This window comes from Tachypleus tridentatus, chromosome 1 (assembly GCF_004210375.1).
Source record: "Tachypleus tridentatus isolate NWPU-2018 chromosome 1, ASM421037v1, whole genome shotgun sequence".
NCBI classification, from domain to species: domain Eukaryota; kingdom Metazoa; phylum Arthropoda; class Merostomata; order Xiphosura; family Limulidae; genus Tachypleus; species Tachypleus tridentatus.
This window is the reverse complement of record NC_134825.1, coordinates 137,361,310-137,380,848: the sequence shown is the minus strand read 5'-3', so window position 1 is coordinate 137,380,848 and position 19,539 is coordinate 137,361,310. Positions and strand designations below refer to the sequence as shown.

The 19,539-nt window shown below is 31.8% G+C and overlaps 1 protein-coding gene across 4 annotated transcripts in view; it reads right to left on the bottom strand.

Moving 5' to 3' along the window:
* Window positions 1-377: 377 nt before the first annotated feature.
* Window positions 378-19,539, bottom strand: part of Las (lipoyl synthase, mitochondrial) — a 101,941-nt gene continuing 82,779 nt past the window's right edge. The window contains exons 9-12 of one of the 4 annotated variants that reach the window (XR_013013702.1): window positions 17,429-17,499; window positions 14,430-14,473; window positions 11,025-11,136; window positions 378-1,020 (exon numbers count right to left, since the gene is read on the bottom strand). Coding sequence is in view for 3 of the 4 variants with exons in the window: in XM_076454261.1 (XP_076310376.1) it covers window positions 968-1,020; window positions 11,025-11,136; window positions 17,429-17,499 (236 nt within the window). In the remaining variant the exon portion in view is untranslated. Of the gene's footprint in view, window positions 1,021-1,917; window positions 1,953-2,085; window positions 2,130-11,024; window positions 11,137-14,429; window positions 14,474-17,428; window positions 17,500-19,539 lie in introns of those variants that run through there. The other 3 variants (XM_076454275.1, XM_076454261.1, XM_076454266.1) reach the window with 3 other exon arrangements.

Here is a 19,539-nt window from a genome sequence, read left to right as displayed (position 1 = left end):
AGCCGTCCCTAATTTATCAGTGTAAGACTAGAAAGAAAACAGCTAGTCATCATCACCCACTGCCAATTCTTGGGAGACTCTTTTTCCAACAAATAGTGGTACTGATCATAACATTATAATGCCCCCATGACTGAAAGGGCAAGCATGTTTGGTGTGATGGGGATTTAAACCAATGACCCTCAGATTCTAAGAAGAGTGCCTTAACCACCCGGCCATGCCGGGCCAAAAATATGACGAATATAGTGATTATTCAACCTGTTATTTAATTTTGATATGATTGCAAGCACTGTTGTCTTTGTGATTTAAGATTGCATCAATACTATTGAATTAAAATTCTGTTTCTTCACTTAGGTAAGCAAGCAGATCATATCAAAGGGTATCATTCTATTAATTTATTAATATAAACACTTCTTTGTTTCATTCCAAAACACTATCATAATAGCATATTTTTATATTGAAGTACTGATACTTGTATTTGAGAAAGAACATCTGGTGAAAAAAAATTTAATCCATCCATTACGCAATTTATATTTTAATTCAGAACAAATACTACTCCGACTAAAAAGCATTCTTATTTTCAGAGTCTTCAGTTATACTACATTCATAAATGCATCTTATAAAAGAACATGATGATCAAACCAATGTGTGTGAAAGTTCCTCATGTTTCAAACTGTTTTTAAACCTCAAAAGCTCTTGCTAAACTACACAACATAATCTTTCACTGCATTCTTACCTTTACAGAACTAAAAAGGTAAAAATTAGGGGAAATTATTTTTATTTTTATTAATACAGAATGTCATTCAATTACTGTTTTCTGTAACCTATCAGTTACACAAAATATATTATTCAAAACATCTACAAAATAATCCTGGCATACAAAATAACTAAGATATACATTAAATACTAGTTCAAGTTTCTCTTTTTTTATGCTATATTGTCTTTACCACACATTGCAAATCTTCCAATGTTAGTAACTTTGTTGTCTTCTTTTCTGGACAAGATTCTTCAAGTAAAATTCCCCTTAACAAGTAAGTAAATATGTTATGAATACATCAACTTAATTAAACACTGAAACTCAAACTAAATAAAATGTGCAATGCTCAAATTAAAGTTTTGTTGTTGAATTTGGTTTACAATGGTACAGAATGTTTTTTTTTCAAGAAGCTTTAATAAACTACTAACAATAGATTTAAAAATATACCAAAACTTAAACTTGATAAAAGAAAAATACATACAACTGTAGATTAAACAGAAAGTTACTTAGAGTATGACTGGAAAGATAAAAGTATAATCATTGCTCCAAGTATACAATATTTTTTATGTTTTCATACAACTCATAATAACAAATTCTATAAAAAGTTTTGATTTCTGAGCAAATATTTTCTGATAATTAAATAATCATTAATTTATAATATTCCACTTACATATGAAGAATTACAGTCTAATGTAACAAAACTATTGTTACAAAACTATGTAGCTCAGTTCAAGCTATAAAAAAACATGTGATAATTGATTGAATCACCAAGAGTTTACGTAATTATTTACCTTACTTTTAATATGAAAATGTATTCCAAGATTTAAAATATATTTTCATATTAAAAATAAAGTAAATTTTAGATTCTACTCTTACAATAACACCAACAAGTTTACTTTTACATTTTATAGACACATATAAGTTGGTCACAATAGCAATAGAATTATAAAGAAAATTATCAATTTATCTCATATTTCACAGGTATCAAGCTTTAAGATAAAAACTAAAAATATTTGGCACCAGATTGATGTTACTTGCAACACTGGAAACATGTTATATTCAATAACTGTTTATCAATAATCACCCTTTTATATGAAGTTCACATAAATATACTACTACAATGTTTTAATTTACTAAAATGTAAAATGCTATAAAATCTTTACCTTATGAACTAAACAGCTGGGACAACATCAGCCTACTATAATGAATAATAAAAACAAGGAAAACGTTACTAGCAACAAATATCTACCAATGTAGATTAGGTCAGATTTCTCAGAAATACTGTATGTAGAAAATTCCAAATTTCAAATTGGATAAAGATGCAAGACAATCTTGTGCTGGTAAAATTACAATGCTTCTGTTAATTCAGTGTCAACTGAAAAACATAAAAGAGGCAGCACTGGCTCACTTGCTTTAATCTCTCCTTTCAATGAATTTAATGTTTATTTATAAAATGTATGGGAATATCAAAATGTAACTTAGTAAAGAGGCTGTTATATTCAGTTACATTTTTATTGAGAAAAAAGTATAAATGTCTGGAAAATGCATATTCTAGAAATTGTATTAAGAGTATTAAAATGAAAACAGATAGAAATTTAAAATAAACTCAAATGAAAAATTATAGCTATTAATAATAATTTTATGTCTTCAAATATACTTGCTGGCTTCTGTATTCATTCTTACTCAAATTAGCTGTTGCAGCCAGAAAAAGTGTTTTCCATACATATAAGAATAGGATAAGAAGAGCAATGAATAATGAAAGTCTGTGCTAGACAAGGACAGAAGAATGAATAAAAGTAATGCTGCATTTTCAAGTCATATCACAATTCTACTGCAGTATTCCATATCCCATAATTACCTATATCAATGTCTATTCCAAAGAACAAATACATATTGCTGAGAGCACTGAATTCATACAAACTTGTAAATGTGTATGTGTCAGTTTTTGAGATGGAAACCCCAATTGAGAGAATACATAAGGATACATGATAAAACTGTCAGCTTCTATGGAATAGCTACTGTAGCACGTAATGTTTACCTTAGCAAACAAATTAGAGTGTGTCAACTGCCTTTGGATATCCAGTTTAGAAACAGCATTAACTATGTGCCAAAAACACAAAAAAAAAAAAAAATTCCTGACTATACCTTGCTACAGAAATATTCTAAACTAGCTATGAAAATGTGAAATTAGCAGTTATTTCATATGTCACAACTCCATCAACTGCTTTATCTCAAGACCATTGAAGGCTACTAGTAAAACGTCAACACATATGACTGCATCAAAAAGTTAACTATGAGGCTATAATTTGAAGAAATTGTCTTCCTCAGGTGACATGCAAGATGCCATAATACTAAACAAAGGCTCTAACAGCCAAATAACATGAAATAAAATGAGAAAAATTACAATACATAATCACAATACAAAAACTGTATTAAATGATCAAATGAATTTTACCAGTACTAATACTTGTTTTGTCATCACATAATAGTGACACAGGCTAAATACAATGTTCTACAATAAAATAAATCTACTGTGCTAGACAACAGCCAAACCCAGTAACCAAGTTGTCAAAATATTGCATCACTGTACATAAGCCTAAGCACATATTTTTTTAGAAAATAAAAATACATATATATAAAGAAATAAACTATTCTGCTCAGATTCATAATAACCCAATTTACAATGTGTGCTGAGAAAAAACACAACTATCTCTGTATACGCAAAGGAGTTACATGTGTACACTTACATGTACCAGGGAGAGTCTGATGAGTACCATAAGTGTTGGATATATAAGGCTGTTCAGTTCAAGACTTATTATCTAGTTTATTTAATGATTACTTAGTTTTTATAACAAGAGTGTTAAAAGTTAATCATTTTAAAAGTGATAGTCATGACATATTTCATTACAAAACTTAGAGTCATACATTGTGTACAGAGTTTGATTGTTATACTAAACTTTTGTAATATTGTTGCTGTCATCTTACTTGAGCTCCTTGGTCTCTCTCATTATATGTTATACTGTCGTCATTAGAGGGCTATGTATGTATAGATTTTTCTGTTGCATGTTATAAATATGTGCAGATATAAAGAGAATAATAAATTAGCCATAATGGGTGCACGTGCACTGCAACATTGTAACTTCTATCCTAGCCAGCAATAGCTGAAAGGTCAATATAATAAAAGTAATAAATATATATAAATATGTAATGTTATGATATTTAAGCTATTTTTGTTTTCAAGTTATAATTTGTTGTCATTCTAGAAAGCAAAAAGCAAAATTTATACTTATTTCTTAATTTTTTATTTTGTAATTACAATATTGGTCAAATCTATCGAACATGTACAGAGATTTTGATTTGCTAATGAAAATAACAGATAAAATAGAAAGTTTTTTCTAAAATAACATTTAATAATTATACAGAAGTTATAAAGATTTCACATATGAAATTCGATAGGTTTTTGTGTGTAAAAGTATATGTAATCTTAAAATTAAAATTACCCTGCATGTTGTCTGGTTAACATTCTGAAAGAAAAGATGTACAAGAAAATCTTCAATTAAAATACCTCAGTAGTTAATTTAAAGACCTGATATTTTGTGTAGAAAAATCCTTGTAATGTTATTAATAACCTGCAAAATTTTGTAAACCTGGGCATATATTATCAAATATCACAGTGTAATTATTCTCATGGGTACCTTGGTGGTTATGAGCTGGGTGGATTACACTCCACCTATAATGAAAGGGTTATAAATAATAATGCAATAAATTTCTGTGTATATGTTTGACTTGTTTTTAATATATATTTTGAAACAAGTAAACTGTATGCTGTTCATTTATTATTGAAATTTATCACCAACAAGTCACAGACACCTAACATAAAGAATCCTGGCCCCTATAAAAAAAAATTAACAATGCAGCCAATGTAGAGATATACAACCATTTAACTAGATATGGCAAGCAATTCTTATGAAATCTTCAATGAACACTTTGCCACAGAAAAATCATTTGATAGTTTGGATAGCAATAATTACAACACTCCTTGGTTGTGCAAAGTGATATTCTATGCATTACATCAAATGAAACCAGCTGTCCTAAGTAATAATTACCTAGTAGATCTTTTTCAATGAAATGCTATTATATCTTGGAAAATAAGGGTAGCAATGCCCTTTCAATTCGTTTTAGTAATCAAGTAGTAGTCACAATCTAATGTATACATTTTACAGTGAAACACCATTTTATAGCTTGGAAAGCAGGGAATACTGATTTCTTTCATCAGTAATCTAACAATTTGTGATTGTCCTAACTGGTGTCTGACAGTTAGTCCCAGCTGTAACAATATTATGAGATTGCCATTACCATCTTATGTCTCTTTTCTAGGCACTTTCTCATCTTGTAGAACCAGTTAAGTACTTTCAACATTTTAATCCTTATCAACTGAATCTTACAGAATAGGGAAAAATACTGTCATTATTCTGTAAGTCATTGGTCTTAACATTTGATTTCTGGACTTTAGCTTGTTATGTGTTAACATGTTTAAGCATGTCACATGACCATTCTAATTTATATGTCAATGAGTCACCAATTTGTTGAAATACATGATAAAACCTATCTCAGTAACAGCCAAGCTGTATCTGTGCTAATGGGATGTACCTAACAAAGCCATATCACCTCCATGTTAGAAGGACTGGCCTTAACTGTTTCATCATAATATCTCTTCTGTCATACAGATGTTTTTCCTAGTTTGGATGTAAAAATCTGTGCACATCAACCAATGAAAACCATGGGAATGAACCATACCTGACATCCACATAGAACAGTATTTCCTTATTAAACATGACTGTATTCTATTGGATCTACTCCATTGCAATGTTTAGCAGGTGTTAATCTGTTTAAAGGTATATTTATTACTTATGTTTGTTTCACTGTTATGTAATCTGCTTCCTCACTTACATCAACATATTCAACCAACATATGGCTTAGCTTTGTCTGCTGTGTTGAATGCAGATTACTTCCACAAATCCTCAACTAGCAACCTCAGATGTGTACGCAACATATATATTTGTTCTTGGACATATTATAACAGAAGCAAAATTAGTGACACTGTTAGTCTTGGTTACCCCCCCACTTTGCTCACAATGCTGATAACCATTTCAGCAGAAAGCCTGGTAGCCAAGTTCCCATAATTATTCATTTCTTCTCAAACAGATCTCTGTTCGAGTTAATGCATTCTGCTTTCTGAACAAGAAAAACTGTATTTCAAGCACTATCATTCATCTGCAGGAAGCCACACAACACAGTTTAGTACATGAAGGTTCGCTGATTTCCCCCACAACATAAACTTCTGCAGTCCACTGTTCTTGGGCTTATTCTGACTGGTACTGGATGGCTTTTCTACAGAAATGAGGTTCCTGTGTTTCCTAGGTAAAACTAATTGATAATTTTCACAATATTTCTATCTGTGTAATACCACTGCCAGTACCAAGGTAAGAGATGACATCCTTTGTTCTGCAGTTCACACCACCTAGATATAGTTAAATGAATGCCTCTATAGTAACATTTAGTAAATCTATTTTTCCATAATGAAGTCAATTTTATTTGGTCAGTTGTGATTTTATCCAAAGTGTCCTGTCATCTCTTTTATCTGAAGCATTTGTGGCACTCTTGGTATTTCAAATACTTCAAATATGGAGTAAGTATATGCAGTAAGAAGAAGCGTGATATATGTTCACAAAGGCATAAAACATAATTATATAACAATGATTGACTAAGAGAGTTAATTTGATAAACATTCCTGTTATGCTAACTACAAATGACACTATTAAGGTCATGAAAAGTGTTATAAAAGCCTCATTAAAGAGACTGGAAATTAGATTGAAATTTACAGTTTGGCATCACTACAGCAGTGAGGAAACTCCAGTGAATGCTTACATTATCTTGTAGAAAGTTGCCAAGAAAGGAAATAAGTCACAACTTTGATGTAGTATCCATTTCAAAAGTGTGTGTATGGATACAAGTAAGAAGGCTGTCAATTCACTGACTTTATTTGTAACCAATGAACAAATGGTTTTGGTTCTAGTTCTGAGTGCTGTGAAATGATCAAAGAAAAACAACCAATTAAGTGTCAGAACTACTTACAGGCAGTTATGTACACTACAGTGGTACCTCGATTCTCAAACTTAATCCGATCCAGAAGGCTGTTCAAAAACCAATTTGTTCGAAACCCGAATCAATTTTTCCCATAAGAAATACTGTAAATTAAATTAATCCATTATAGACCTCCAAAAATTATGCATTATGAAGCATTTTAAGTAAAAATATTGCTTATTTATACCTGCATAACAATACTTACATGCATAAAGTCAACCACAAAAACTATAAATCCAATAAAAAAAAACAACAAATGAAAATTTAACTGCACTTTACCTGTGCTGTAGGAGAGTTATTATTGTTTGGAAGGGGAGTCACCTTCCATAAAAACGTGAGGTAACTCTCCTTCTGGGGTTCTTTCTCTTTTCTGTCTCTTTGCACCACTACAACCTGCTTGAAACTCACTGGACCTATTTTTCTCTAAAAACTTGTCTGGTGAGGTTTGTTTCTGCCTGCATTTTAAAATGTTTCTGAAGTAAGACATGGCATTGTCATAGAAAAGGTTTATGCTGTGGTTTGCTACAGCTTTGTGAGGGTGAAATTATTCCACAAAACTTTGTAACTCTCCCCATTTTCCACACATTTCTTTGATTAGTGAACTAAGAACATCCTCCCTTCCCTCCTCCTCATCTGAAGACACTTCCTCAGTTGCCTTCTGTTGCTACTCCTTCTGAAGGTCTTGGAGTACTTCCGTGGTGAGCTCAGTGTTGTGGTCTTCCACCAACTCCACCACATCATCACCACTCACATTCAAGCCCATACACTTGCCTAGTGAGACAACATCCTTGACAACAGGCTCAGCCTCAAAACCTTCAAAGTATCTATCTGCTACTGAGTCTGGCCACAATTTCTTCCAGGCTGAGTTCATGGTCCTCAAAGACACTTCCCTCCAGGCTTTGTCTATGATCCTCAAGCAATGGAGCATATTAAAGTGATTTTTTCAGAACTCTCTGAGGGTTAACTCTGTGTCAGAGGTCACTTCAAAGCACTTTTGAAACAGTGCTTTGGTGTAGAGTTTCTTAAAGTTCGATATGATCTGCTGGTCCATAAGCTGAATGAGAGGAGTCGTGTTAGGGGGCAAGAGCTTCACCGTAATGAAACTGTACTCCTCCACCAACCCGTCCTTCAAGCTTGGTTGGTGAGCAGGTGCATTGTCCATCACAAGAAGGGCCTGGAGTGGCAACTGTTTTTCCATAAGGTAACTCTTTATACTTGGGGAAACATTTCAAATACCCACTCCATAAAAAATTGCCTGGTTACCCATGCTTTACTATTAGCCCTCCACATGACATTTAGTTCACTTTTCAGGACATTATTTTTCTTAAAAACCCTTGGGTTCTCAGAATGATACACAAGCAAAGGCTTAAGTTTTAAGTCCCCACTTGCATTACTACATAACAACAGAGTTAGCCTGTCCTTCATTGGCTTGTGTCCTAGCAGTGACTTCTCCTCCTTGGTGATGTAGGTCCTCTTTTGCATTTTCTTCCAAAAGAGGCCTGTCTCATCACAATTGAACACTTGTTGGGGAATAAAACCCTCAGCTTCAACATAGTCCTCAAATTCCCTAACAAATTTATCAGCAGCGTCTTTGTTAGAACTGGCACCCTCCCCATGTCTCACCACACTACATATGCCACTTTTCTTCCTAAACTTTTCAAACCACCCCTTACTAGCCTTAAATACATCACTTGTATCAGCACTCATTCTAGGATTGTTTTTCAGGAGGTCAGCATGCAACTGCTTTGCTTTCCCACAAATGATGGTCTCCGAAATGCTATCACCAGCTAACTGTTTTTTGTTTACCCAAATTGACAACAGTTTTTCTACCTCTTTCATTGTTTGTGATGTTTGTTTCATAAGCACTGTCACTTCTTTTGCAACATCAGCTCCTTTGATGACCTATTTATTTTTCAGTATGGTGCAGACTGTAGACTTCGCCATACCAAACTGTATAGCAAGGTCAGACACGAGAACACCACTCCCATACTTCGCTATGAGATCTTTTTTCACCTCTATTGTGGCTCTAACAACTTTTCTTTTTGGTTTCCTGCTTTCATTATCCTTCTTTGACCCCATGGTGGCTTATTTAATCAGAATATTTAAAAAACAACAACAAAGAAAAAAAAAAAGAGAACGTTCACAGCAGATTTTAGAGGGGGTGTGGAATGAGCAACAGGTGTGGGTAAAATGTTTTGGGCAAGCTGTCGTGGCCCAAACCCCTGAAATAACCTGACTGATGACCCGAACGACCCTTTGACCATTTTTGACAATATATTCGAAAACCGAATTGTTCGAGGGCTGAGGTACCACTGTATTTGGAAGACTGTTAAGATACTAGTAAAAGTTTGAATAGAAACTTATGTTTGAAGCCCAAAAATCAGTAGACAAGAAGTCATTGAGAAGTCACCATGAGTTGAACTGAAGTGATCATCGAGTTTTCAAGAAGTTGCAGCCTTTGGCAGCAAAGTCTTCAAGGCCAATAGAAGAATCAAGACTACCCTTAAGATTAATCTACCCAACATTTCTCAACTAAGCTCTCTGTGTGTAATTATTGCCATCTTTCCTAGAATCAAGTAACATGGTTAAAATACCTATATTTTATGACATCCACATATATACTCTGTTATACTGAGAGAGATTTGTTAGTTTATACAAAGTTATTCTACCAATTGATTGTAACATAGGATATTCTGAAAGACATATAAGGTATTTTATTGTGTGAATCTTAGTCTCAGAGTCAGATTCTTTACTTTAACTGTAAATTTCCTTGAGTTAGTGTTTGTGTGCTCCATTCACCACTGTATTCCTCAATTTAATATAAATAATTTGTAATTGGTAGTACTAATTGAAACTCCAATAGCTAGCCTACCAAGCCAGCCCATCATATATCAACTAGGGACTCATATCTCTTGTTCTTGTACCTTTATAGGGATCAACTGCCACCTAATTCTAAAAGAGCTAAACTGACCATAAACACTTTTGACATTAACTGTTCACTGGACTCTTTTCAGTCAGTGGATGAACCCAACTTGAACTATATTAGTTTATTGGAGCTGATATAACAAAATAACTGCTCATTGTCAGCTCTTCTGTGTCTGTTGTGCAGTTGTTTGAATCTATAATACTTGTCTACTTTATTGCATGGTTAGGTATTGGAAGTTCACTTTGAAGTGATCCAAATGTCAGTATTCAAAGATGTCTTGGTTTTCCCCTCCAGAGCAATGTCCAGGAGGAAATATTATTCATAACAGCATAAATAAGACCAAGTATGCTCTGTCCACTCACCAGAGAGGCTGTGTGTTAGCTACTAGAAATGAGTTTTAATTCATACTTACCTACAGGTACTTTATGTACAATACTTCATGTTTTAGTGCAAAACATTCTTCACACTGATCAAGATAATAAAAGTTCTGTTTTTTACATGGAAAGTAGTATTTAAGATATTAGCACAAAGCTATACATTAAGGACAAAATGGTTCTAACTATATGAAGCTGAGTGTAAAAAAATGTGGAGTGATGCCATAGCAAACCTCCATGACAAGCTGGAAATGTTTCAATTAGCTTTCAATGGATTGTTTCCAGTGTGCCTTATTCCTGTTGTTCAGTAAAAAAGGAAACTGGAATGTTTGTTAAAAACAAGATAGAAATAATTTCTTTCAAACTATCAAAAGAAACTATACTGAGAATTGTTAAAGTACTATAAATGTTAAGTTGATAGAACTAAAAAAATAAAAGTTAAAAATTATTCCAAGTAATTATTCCCATGTCATAAATATAGTTGTCTATATGGAATATAAAATTTTATTGGAGTTTTTCACTGGAAAGGGAATTTTTGATTATATAGCAGTTCCCTCTATTCAATAGACTGATATGGGTAAAACATTTTGTGTTAAAGGAGTGACATTAATCTCTGCTTTATTAAGATTCTTATTCTTTAAAGAGTTGATGAACAAAATTTAAATATAAATACAATCACAAAATGTGTAAATGGCAATTAAAAAAGTGAAAAATTGCAACAGTTAATATTCTGCTACTAAGAGTAGTAGGCAGTACAGATAAAACCAATCAGTGTAATAATTTTAATGTAAATATTTTATGAGAGGAAAAGAAATAAGATATCCACCTGCCCTATAGGAAGACCTCACCAGTGGTCCACTGGCTGTGTAGGCAAAGCCCATAGATTCTCCTACTTTTTCCCAATATTTAAACTTTTGAGGTGTGACATACTCTACAACCTAAAATAAAATTTTAAAAAATTATTATTTTAAATGAAAAGTTGAAATTCAACAATAATTCTTATTTTAATATATACACAAATATTTATAAATTTATTTTTAACTCAAATGTGCAACTACAAAAAGAAATGGCAAAAATTATAGTCAATGACCAGAGATACACTGAAATGAAACTACCTTATATTCTTTAGTTTATCTTATGTAACTCATTTAAACATGACTTTCTTGAACATCAATTTACATTTTATTTTCTATTTAAGAAAAAAAAAGAATTTACACAAGAGTAAATAAAATCAATATTGCAAAGTTTTTCAGTACTTGGAAACAATGTTTAGACAAAATTAAAGCACCAGAAACACACTGACATAAATTACATGCCCACTTTGTGCAATAAGACATTTTTAAAATTGTTTCAAGAACCTGTATTAAACAATATAATACCACAGCTGGCAAGATATAATATTTAGTAGTAATATATCTCTAAATGATAATTAATTTGATAATTACTTAATTCTCATTTACACACTTTACTAGACACATACAAGTTTGCTGTAAGTAGAATGTGTGCTAGAACTTCAATTACATCTTGTCACAAACCCTTTTGTAGTTGCTATAGTGGACAGTTCACAAGTGAAAGAAAAATTATTTCAGATATGTATATAGGATATAGCATTTTGTTGTTTTTCATTGGCAAGAGAAACAAAAAACATCAATTTTTGGTCATGTAAAATGTTAAGTTTTTAAAAATTTTTGTAGATGTGTTTAAAGCAGAAGCATTGTTATACAGTTAAAAGATCTGGGGCTTAAGTCCATAGGTGCAGGAATTTTTGATGTTTCATTATAATATTGTCCATAGTTTCTGTTCTGATTTTTCAAGATACCAACTGAAAATCTGGAACACTGTCATACAAAATCATGGCACAAACCCTGTGCCAGTGTCTAATGATGTTTTTGTTTGACAGTTCACTTCTGGCACATTAGATTTGAAACATAGTGAAAAATCACTATGCTACAATATGTGCTAATCTATGTTAAGAAAACACATTGGTTCAAAAAATGAAATAAAGATGAAAAGGACATAACCCTACATCCCAAGCTCTTTTGAAAGATGGACCTTTCTTCATCATCAATGGTTCTGACTATGTAAATATGTAAACCTAAGTGTGAAAAACGTGGAGTGATGGTTGTATAACGATTTGAATCATGCAATATTTATGAAACTTAACTTCATAACTAGAAGATATCATTTTTTATATACTTACTACTCTTTATTTACTGTTCTGTGTTTTAAGAAAAGTAACAGATATTTTAGAACTTGTTTGTAAATGCTAACAATGTATACATACATATATAATGTATTATAAGTTGAATGAGACTAGATTTCACAAAATACTACTCCACTAGAACACAGCTAAGATAGCATTCACTCTGTATAGGTCAATTTTATATTCTTGGATATGGTAACACAAGCAGAAGTGAGTCACAATATTGCAATTTCTGTAATGTTTGTCAGGTACAGCTGAAAGGTCAATAAAATAAAAATAATAAAGAAATATATATATATATTTATGTAATACATATAATGTATATCTATTTCCTAGTTTTTTATGGTTGTTATGAGGTCAGTCAAATTGACCAAGCTACTGTACAAAGATACAATAGTGAAAATAGCAGATATTGTATATAAAGTTTTTTAAAAAAAGGTTGATAATTATCTGGAGGATTATATAGATTTTACATGTGAAATCTGAATTTTTTTTAATATATAAAAGTATATTTAATCTTAAAATCAAAATTGCTTTGCATGTTGAACAGTCAACATTCCAAAAGAAAAAATGCACAAGATAAACATTTCTTTAAAACTCTTAGCACTTTATATAAAATCTGATATTCTATGTATGAAAGCTTTGCAATGTTTTCTGATAACCTGTAAAACTTTGTAAAGATACACATACTGTATTAAAAGTTATAGCATAAAAACAGTAAAAATAAAAGTTATGAGATTGTCCCCTTGGACCCAGCCTGTAACAAGAGAGTTAAGGGGGTACAGTGACAAATTCACATACTTTACTTCAAGAGGTACCACATTGGTGTAAAAAGCTTTAAATAATTCTCTTTTTACATCAAAAGTCCACATAGGCTGGTTCAATTATTTTAGAACCAAAATGACAAGATGAATTATTCTTCTCTTTCTCTGACTTCATAATACAAACTGTGAAACTTCACTTTAGGTTTAGTAGATCATTATATTTTATAACAAGGTCACTGTCTTCTGATTCTGCATCTGTAACATCTATATCTGGATGTCTATCTATGCCTCAACAGCTGCATCTGTTGGGTCAACTTTCCTCTCAAAGTACCTCTTCAATAGATTGGCAGAGTATATCATGGCCCTCCCATCTACTTTCATTTTATAGTCCATTCTGTTGTTCACTTTCTACATTTCAAAAATGTCCTTTCCACTGCAGGATGAGTTTGTTGTTATTTGTAGGTAGCAGAACCAAAACCTTCGGTCCAACTTTGAAATATCAATCTTTGGTCTTCTTGTCATACAATTACTTCTAATTGCTTCAAGGTGCATACAGGCTCTCTCAAGTGAGTTGACAAGTCTTCTTCTCTCTAGTTTTCTAGTAGATTGCTATCTTTCAGACCACACTGCTCATCTTTTTCTATCCATACATCAAAAGTAGTCAACACAGTTATGTAGCATTATTTTGAACTCTTCAATATTTTAGTAACCACTACAACTGCATGTACATATGCCTATTTCCTCTGTTGTTTACATCTTTTTTCACTGCCTTTTGCCATTGTATAATCCTGACTAGTTTGCCAAATGTATGTTTTAAAGAGGCCATGATTTTTTACAATAGGTATCTGTGATTTGTTGGCAATAAATGTCAACAATAAAAACACAACACACAATCCACTTACTTTAAAATAATAACACAAAACAAGTAAAATGTATATACAAAAACAGATTGTTTACACTATAGGTTACCACAGTTGTATCTCAAGCATTAAATATTTTTTTTCTTGTCAAAAGTCCACACAGGCTGGATCAGTTACATCGGAAACCAAATGACTAGACATTATTTCTTCTTTTCTCTGTTATCACAATACAGTCAGTGATAAATCCAGTTATTTTACTCTGACAAAGAAAACTTCTCACTCCACTTCTCCTTCTTGTTTTGTTCATAATGATTATAGACACAATTTTTTACAAATTTAATTAAGATAAAGGAGTGTATTTTCATTAAACTTCAATAAATACATTATGCTTCTAAACTTCTCACCATGAGAAATAAACCTGGAAAGTGTATTACCATAATCCTGAAACCTGAAAAAAAAGAAAATTATACAGCCTTTTTTAATATTACATAATTACAACCCAAGAAAATGATATCACATTTAGGACTAAAGTTCTTGGCAGATGTGTCCCTAATACATTTGTAACAAAACTGAGAACTAACTTTAATATTGACATTTTCCTCTCCACAGCAGAAGACTCTCTTAATTAATAAATTTTACATACTTCAATTTACTTACTGATTATTATATTGAACTATTATTAGAGTGAAAATTGTAATGCAGACAGTGTTATTAAGAACATTATGAAATGTATTTGCCACTTGCATTATTACTTTCCTAATAGAGCAATTTATAGTGAAGCAAATGAGCAAATTCTACTCCTTGAATAACTGTAAGACTGAAAAATGTATGGAGGAGCTGCAGTTACAATTGAATTTGGTAATAAGTTGAGAAAACATATACACTATGAATTTTCACCAGAAAGGAATGATTTTATATGTTATATAAAGCTGCTACATGTATTAGTTTGAAAGAGTAAACAAATCTTCAGACAGTTGCATATTAACAAATGGTACATGAATTTTTATTATATTTACTTATATTTCTCTTTTAAATTGTGCTATGGACCTCTTTCCACAGAAATGTATATAGAGGAAGAGCTCACTTTCTTATGCAACATACAGCTGGTTGCATTAAGCATAGGATGAATAGAAATTTCATCTCACTTCAAAAGTTGTTGCTCAGCATATTGCCATGCACGAATTGTCAGACATGATAATATTAATATGCTTTCTGATTATGCATTTTATATGCTTATGAATGAATATTATCAATATCACAGGATGAAGTATTTTGAAAAGCATGTAGTTTTTCAGAATATTTCAAAATAGTATAAGGTGCAATTGAAATACATGAAAATGCTGACAGTGAGTTTATAACCAGAGGCAAGAAGTAAGTTCCAAATTTGGATATGAAAGGAATCTCACAGAATATGATATGTTAGTGTTAAGAATTTCTGTCAAAAAGTGTACAAAATTGGCAAATATCATGCAAGAAATGTCAGACATGGTACTATTAGTAAGCTTTTTGACTACTTGTTTAAAGTTCAGTATTTTAAATAAATTATATGAAAACTGTGAGAGTATAATATTGAACTTGGAGAATTTATGAAACCTAATACAGCAACAAACATGTATACTTCTGCCAATATTTTTTATGTCTCCAGCTCTTGAGAAACAGGGCAGAACTAGTTAGACAAAAAACACAATTACTATACAATATACTATAGATAAGCATTACGCTATTAAAATAAATAATTGTGGTTTCTGCTTACAATCTGTATCATTCTAGAAATATAAAAAAAGAAATTTAGATTTATTTTCTAATTTTTTATGGTTATCATGAGGTTAGTCAAGTTGCCCAACATAGTATGGAATTAGGATAGAGAAAATAACAAATAAATTACAAAGTTTTTCTTAAAAAAATAACAAAAAACAGTTGATATTAATTTAGGAGGTTTTAGAGATCAGGCAAACAAAACTTCATAATGTTTAGATGAGGAAAACTATTTTTAATCTTGATATACAAATCACTTTACACTTTGAGCAGTCAACACTCTGACTCTATATAATTGCAGAAAAAGTTTTAGTAAAAATACTTTATTAAAAATTCTGATTTTTTGTTTACAACAAGACTTTTAATGTTAAATGAAAGCTTGCCAAATTTTATGAAAATACATAAGTACTTTCAAAGTTATACTGTGTATACAACCATGTAACCATGGTGGTTACAAGTTGGTGTAAAATACAGGAGCCTGTTGCAATAGGGTTAACAATTTTTAAGGGACTGTTGTTATTCATGATAAATTGCAATATTTTTCTTTTGATAAATGATTCATAACAAGTAAGTCATTTGATCTTTACTGTCAAATAGTTTAAAATTACACAGTTTACAAAACCTCATTTGATCATAAAATGAGGTACACATGCTTATGTTTACATATTTTCCAAGTTTACATGAAAAATAAACATTTCACATCACATAACATTTAAGAATTGTTTTACACCCCACAGTTAATGCTATACTAGTTATCAAATTATCAAAGGTACCCAGTAACACCAGCTTAAAAACTAATGCCATAAATAAGGAGCACAGGCTATCTACTTTTACCATTGTGAGCTGTAGCATGTGAACCATTCATCTACTTGTGCCATTTGGAGAATCAGCATAACTTTTATTTAGTTTCACCTTCATGCATTTTGCTATCAAACTCCTCACTGATTTCTGCTTGCATTTATGGCATTGAGGCAGTAAACTGAAATGGTTGATAAACCTATTCATTCATTTAGTGGCCCGTCTATTTAAATCTGATCTTTTAGGGATATCCACTCTAGTTTTTCTACCAAACTTCATGATAATTGATTCAGCCAGTTACTATCAACAATTTGTGATACCAGAGAGATGGACAGCTGTGTTTTAGATGTAGATATGTCAGGACATAATTATCCTAATTTTGTGAATAAACAAAAGTTTAAAAATATATTAAATATCAAAATGGAAGAAACAAATACATTCATATCATAATTGTTAACTGTATTATTTAAATTAAGCAACAACAGCAAAAAAAACAAACAGTTCTTTATTTCTGTAATTGTTTAATATTGTTATATTTAGATCTTCCAGTGTATCCAAATAAAAAAGTCTAAAAATATATTAAATACCAAAAGGGAAAAAAACAATGATTGGTTGTTTGAAGTTAAGCACAAAGTTATACAATAGGCGATCTGTGTTCTGCTCATTATGGGTATAAAAACTTGGTTTCTAGCATTTTAAGTTCACAGACATACTGCTGTGCTACTAGGTTGTGGAAAGAAACAAATTAATTCAAAAGGATGTTTTCAATTGTTTTATGTTATATTAAGCAAAAAAACACTTTACACTTTTTTATAACCATTAAATATTGTTATATTTAGGTCTTCCTTACCTTCAAGTGTCTCTTTGTTGGTTGCATGTACTGGCCAAGAGTAAGACAATCAACTTCTACAGCTCGAAGATCTAGTGAAAACAAAGAATTACATTGTAAAATGTTAAAATGTTTTTCTACGTTATACAAATTTAATGTGAGAAATAAATAATTTTTCAATGCCCAAGTTCATTAATGAACAAAGTCAAAAAGTATTAACTGATTTTTAGGGAGAGTCAATTTTGTAGCCTGAATTATACTAAAATCATGACAGCTTAATATATTATGTGTGTATTTGAAGTAATTCATAAAAATTACAAAACTAACAAAGAGCATACAATACTTTTGCCATAAGTATATGTTTCTGTTGTGTTAAAAAGCAGATGAGTTACACATTGATTAACTCTACATAAGTCATTATAATTGGAAAATATAGCCCACTTAATTTTGACACAACAGAATAATCAGATATAAAAGACATGGAACTGAGAAAACACTCAGTCACCCTCTCAAGCCATCTAAATTTTGGAAAGAAAAGAGGATTCAGGAAAAGATCATCTTGTTTATATAGTTATATCCACAACAAAATTAAGAGCAACAGTTCCCACAAGTGGGAGTGAAAAGTAATATGCCAGAAGAACAGAAAAATAACACTGAGCCACTTCTTTCAAAGCTGTACAATCTTAAATTCAAGACCACAGAAGTAAAACCAATGAAATGAGTCAGAAATATAGTGATGACAAAATTCCAATAGTGTGAGCAATTCCAATAAAATAACAACAGAGGAATGGTCCACTATACATGAGATAGCTAATCCATCACCATGGCCTGAGTTCCAAAGACATAACAGACTGAACACTGAATGTGATAGTAGTGGGCCTGAGAAAGAAGGCCAAGGACTATGAAAAACAAAAAAACAGGAGTGAGTACCACCCTATCAGGGGATGGACAATACAACAAAAGTGTTATCTACATGAATCATGATAATAATAATAAAAAAAAGAGGCCATAATGACAACAGTCAGGAAAATAATAACACGCCTATGGAGTAGTTAACATTTTCAGAACAAAGATACAGAAACCTCTCCCCTGGAAACCAGATGAACACGCATTCAAAAACATACCCTACCTGAACACAGGCAGTGGTAAAAATATTAGTATGGTAAGGCTCTTGCCTTCAAATGCAAGGCAACACAATGTGCCACCTGTGCTTCACTCATCATGGATATGGAAATCCATGTATGTAAGTAGAATGAGCCCATCAACTTACTTCAAAGCCCTCAAGGGCTCCCAAAAGATACAGGACTAAGTAAGGTAGAGAAGAGTGATGTCTAGGGTTGTGTTAGATCAAGTGAGTCATCATTACCACAAGAGGGAACAAAAAAAGACAGTGAATTCCGAGGCATGCCTACAGTCACAGGCCAGAAACTATTGAAAAGGTATTATGGACATATCCAGGAGAATCAAGCATGAAATGAAGAAGACACAAAAGTCACAGTATAAAAAACTACATGTCTCAAAGATATAAAGAAGTAGGCTGAACCTGCCACACATACAGAAAGACCCCAAATTGAATGACATACAGGGGAGTGTATGTGTTAAGACTGAATTGGTGAACTTAATCATCTACCCCAAATGTGAAGACTCTTGAAAGAGAAGGTAAGTCACGGGTTAGAAAGCTTCACTGGAAAAGACAAACAGAGGCCAAATGCCTGTAAAAAACAGAACAATTTGTGATGACATAAAATCCACTTGAAGTAAAAATGTATCTCACAATGTCTGGTATAAACATTAAAACTTTTATTAAAATAGGGAACAACATTTTGATCTTCTTAAGTCATCTTCAGGTTAACCTAAGAAGGTCAAAACGTTATTCTCTACTTTATTTTGATTTCAGTTTTAATACCAATATCAGCCATCTTGAGATACTATAGAACAATCCACCTAAGAATGTAACTGCTGAGTGAAAGACCCAAAGAAAATTGATAGGGCCATAGTCAATTCAAAGAAAAGGGCTGAGAACTGAAGAATTGATCAATGTGAAATAAAACAAGGAAAAGTGGAGAAAGTGTCTGAGACCTCAAACTGGATTATTCACCTCAAAGTAAGAAAAAATGTTAATCAGGAACTGA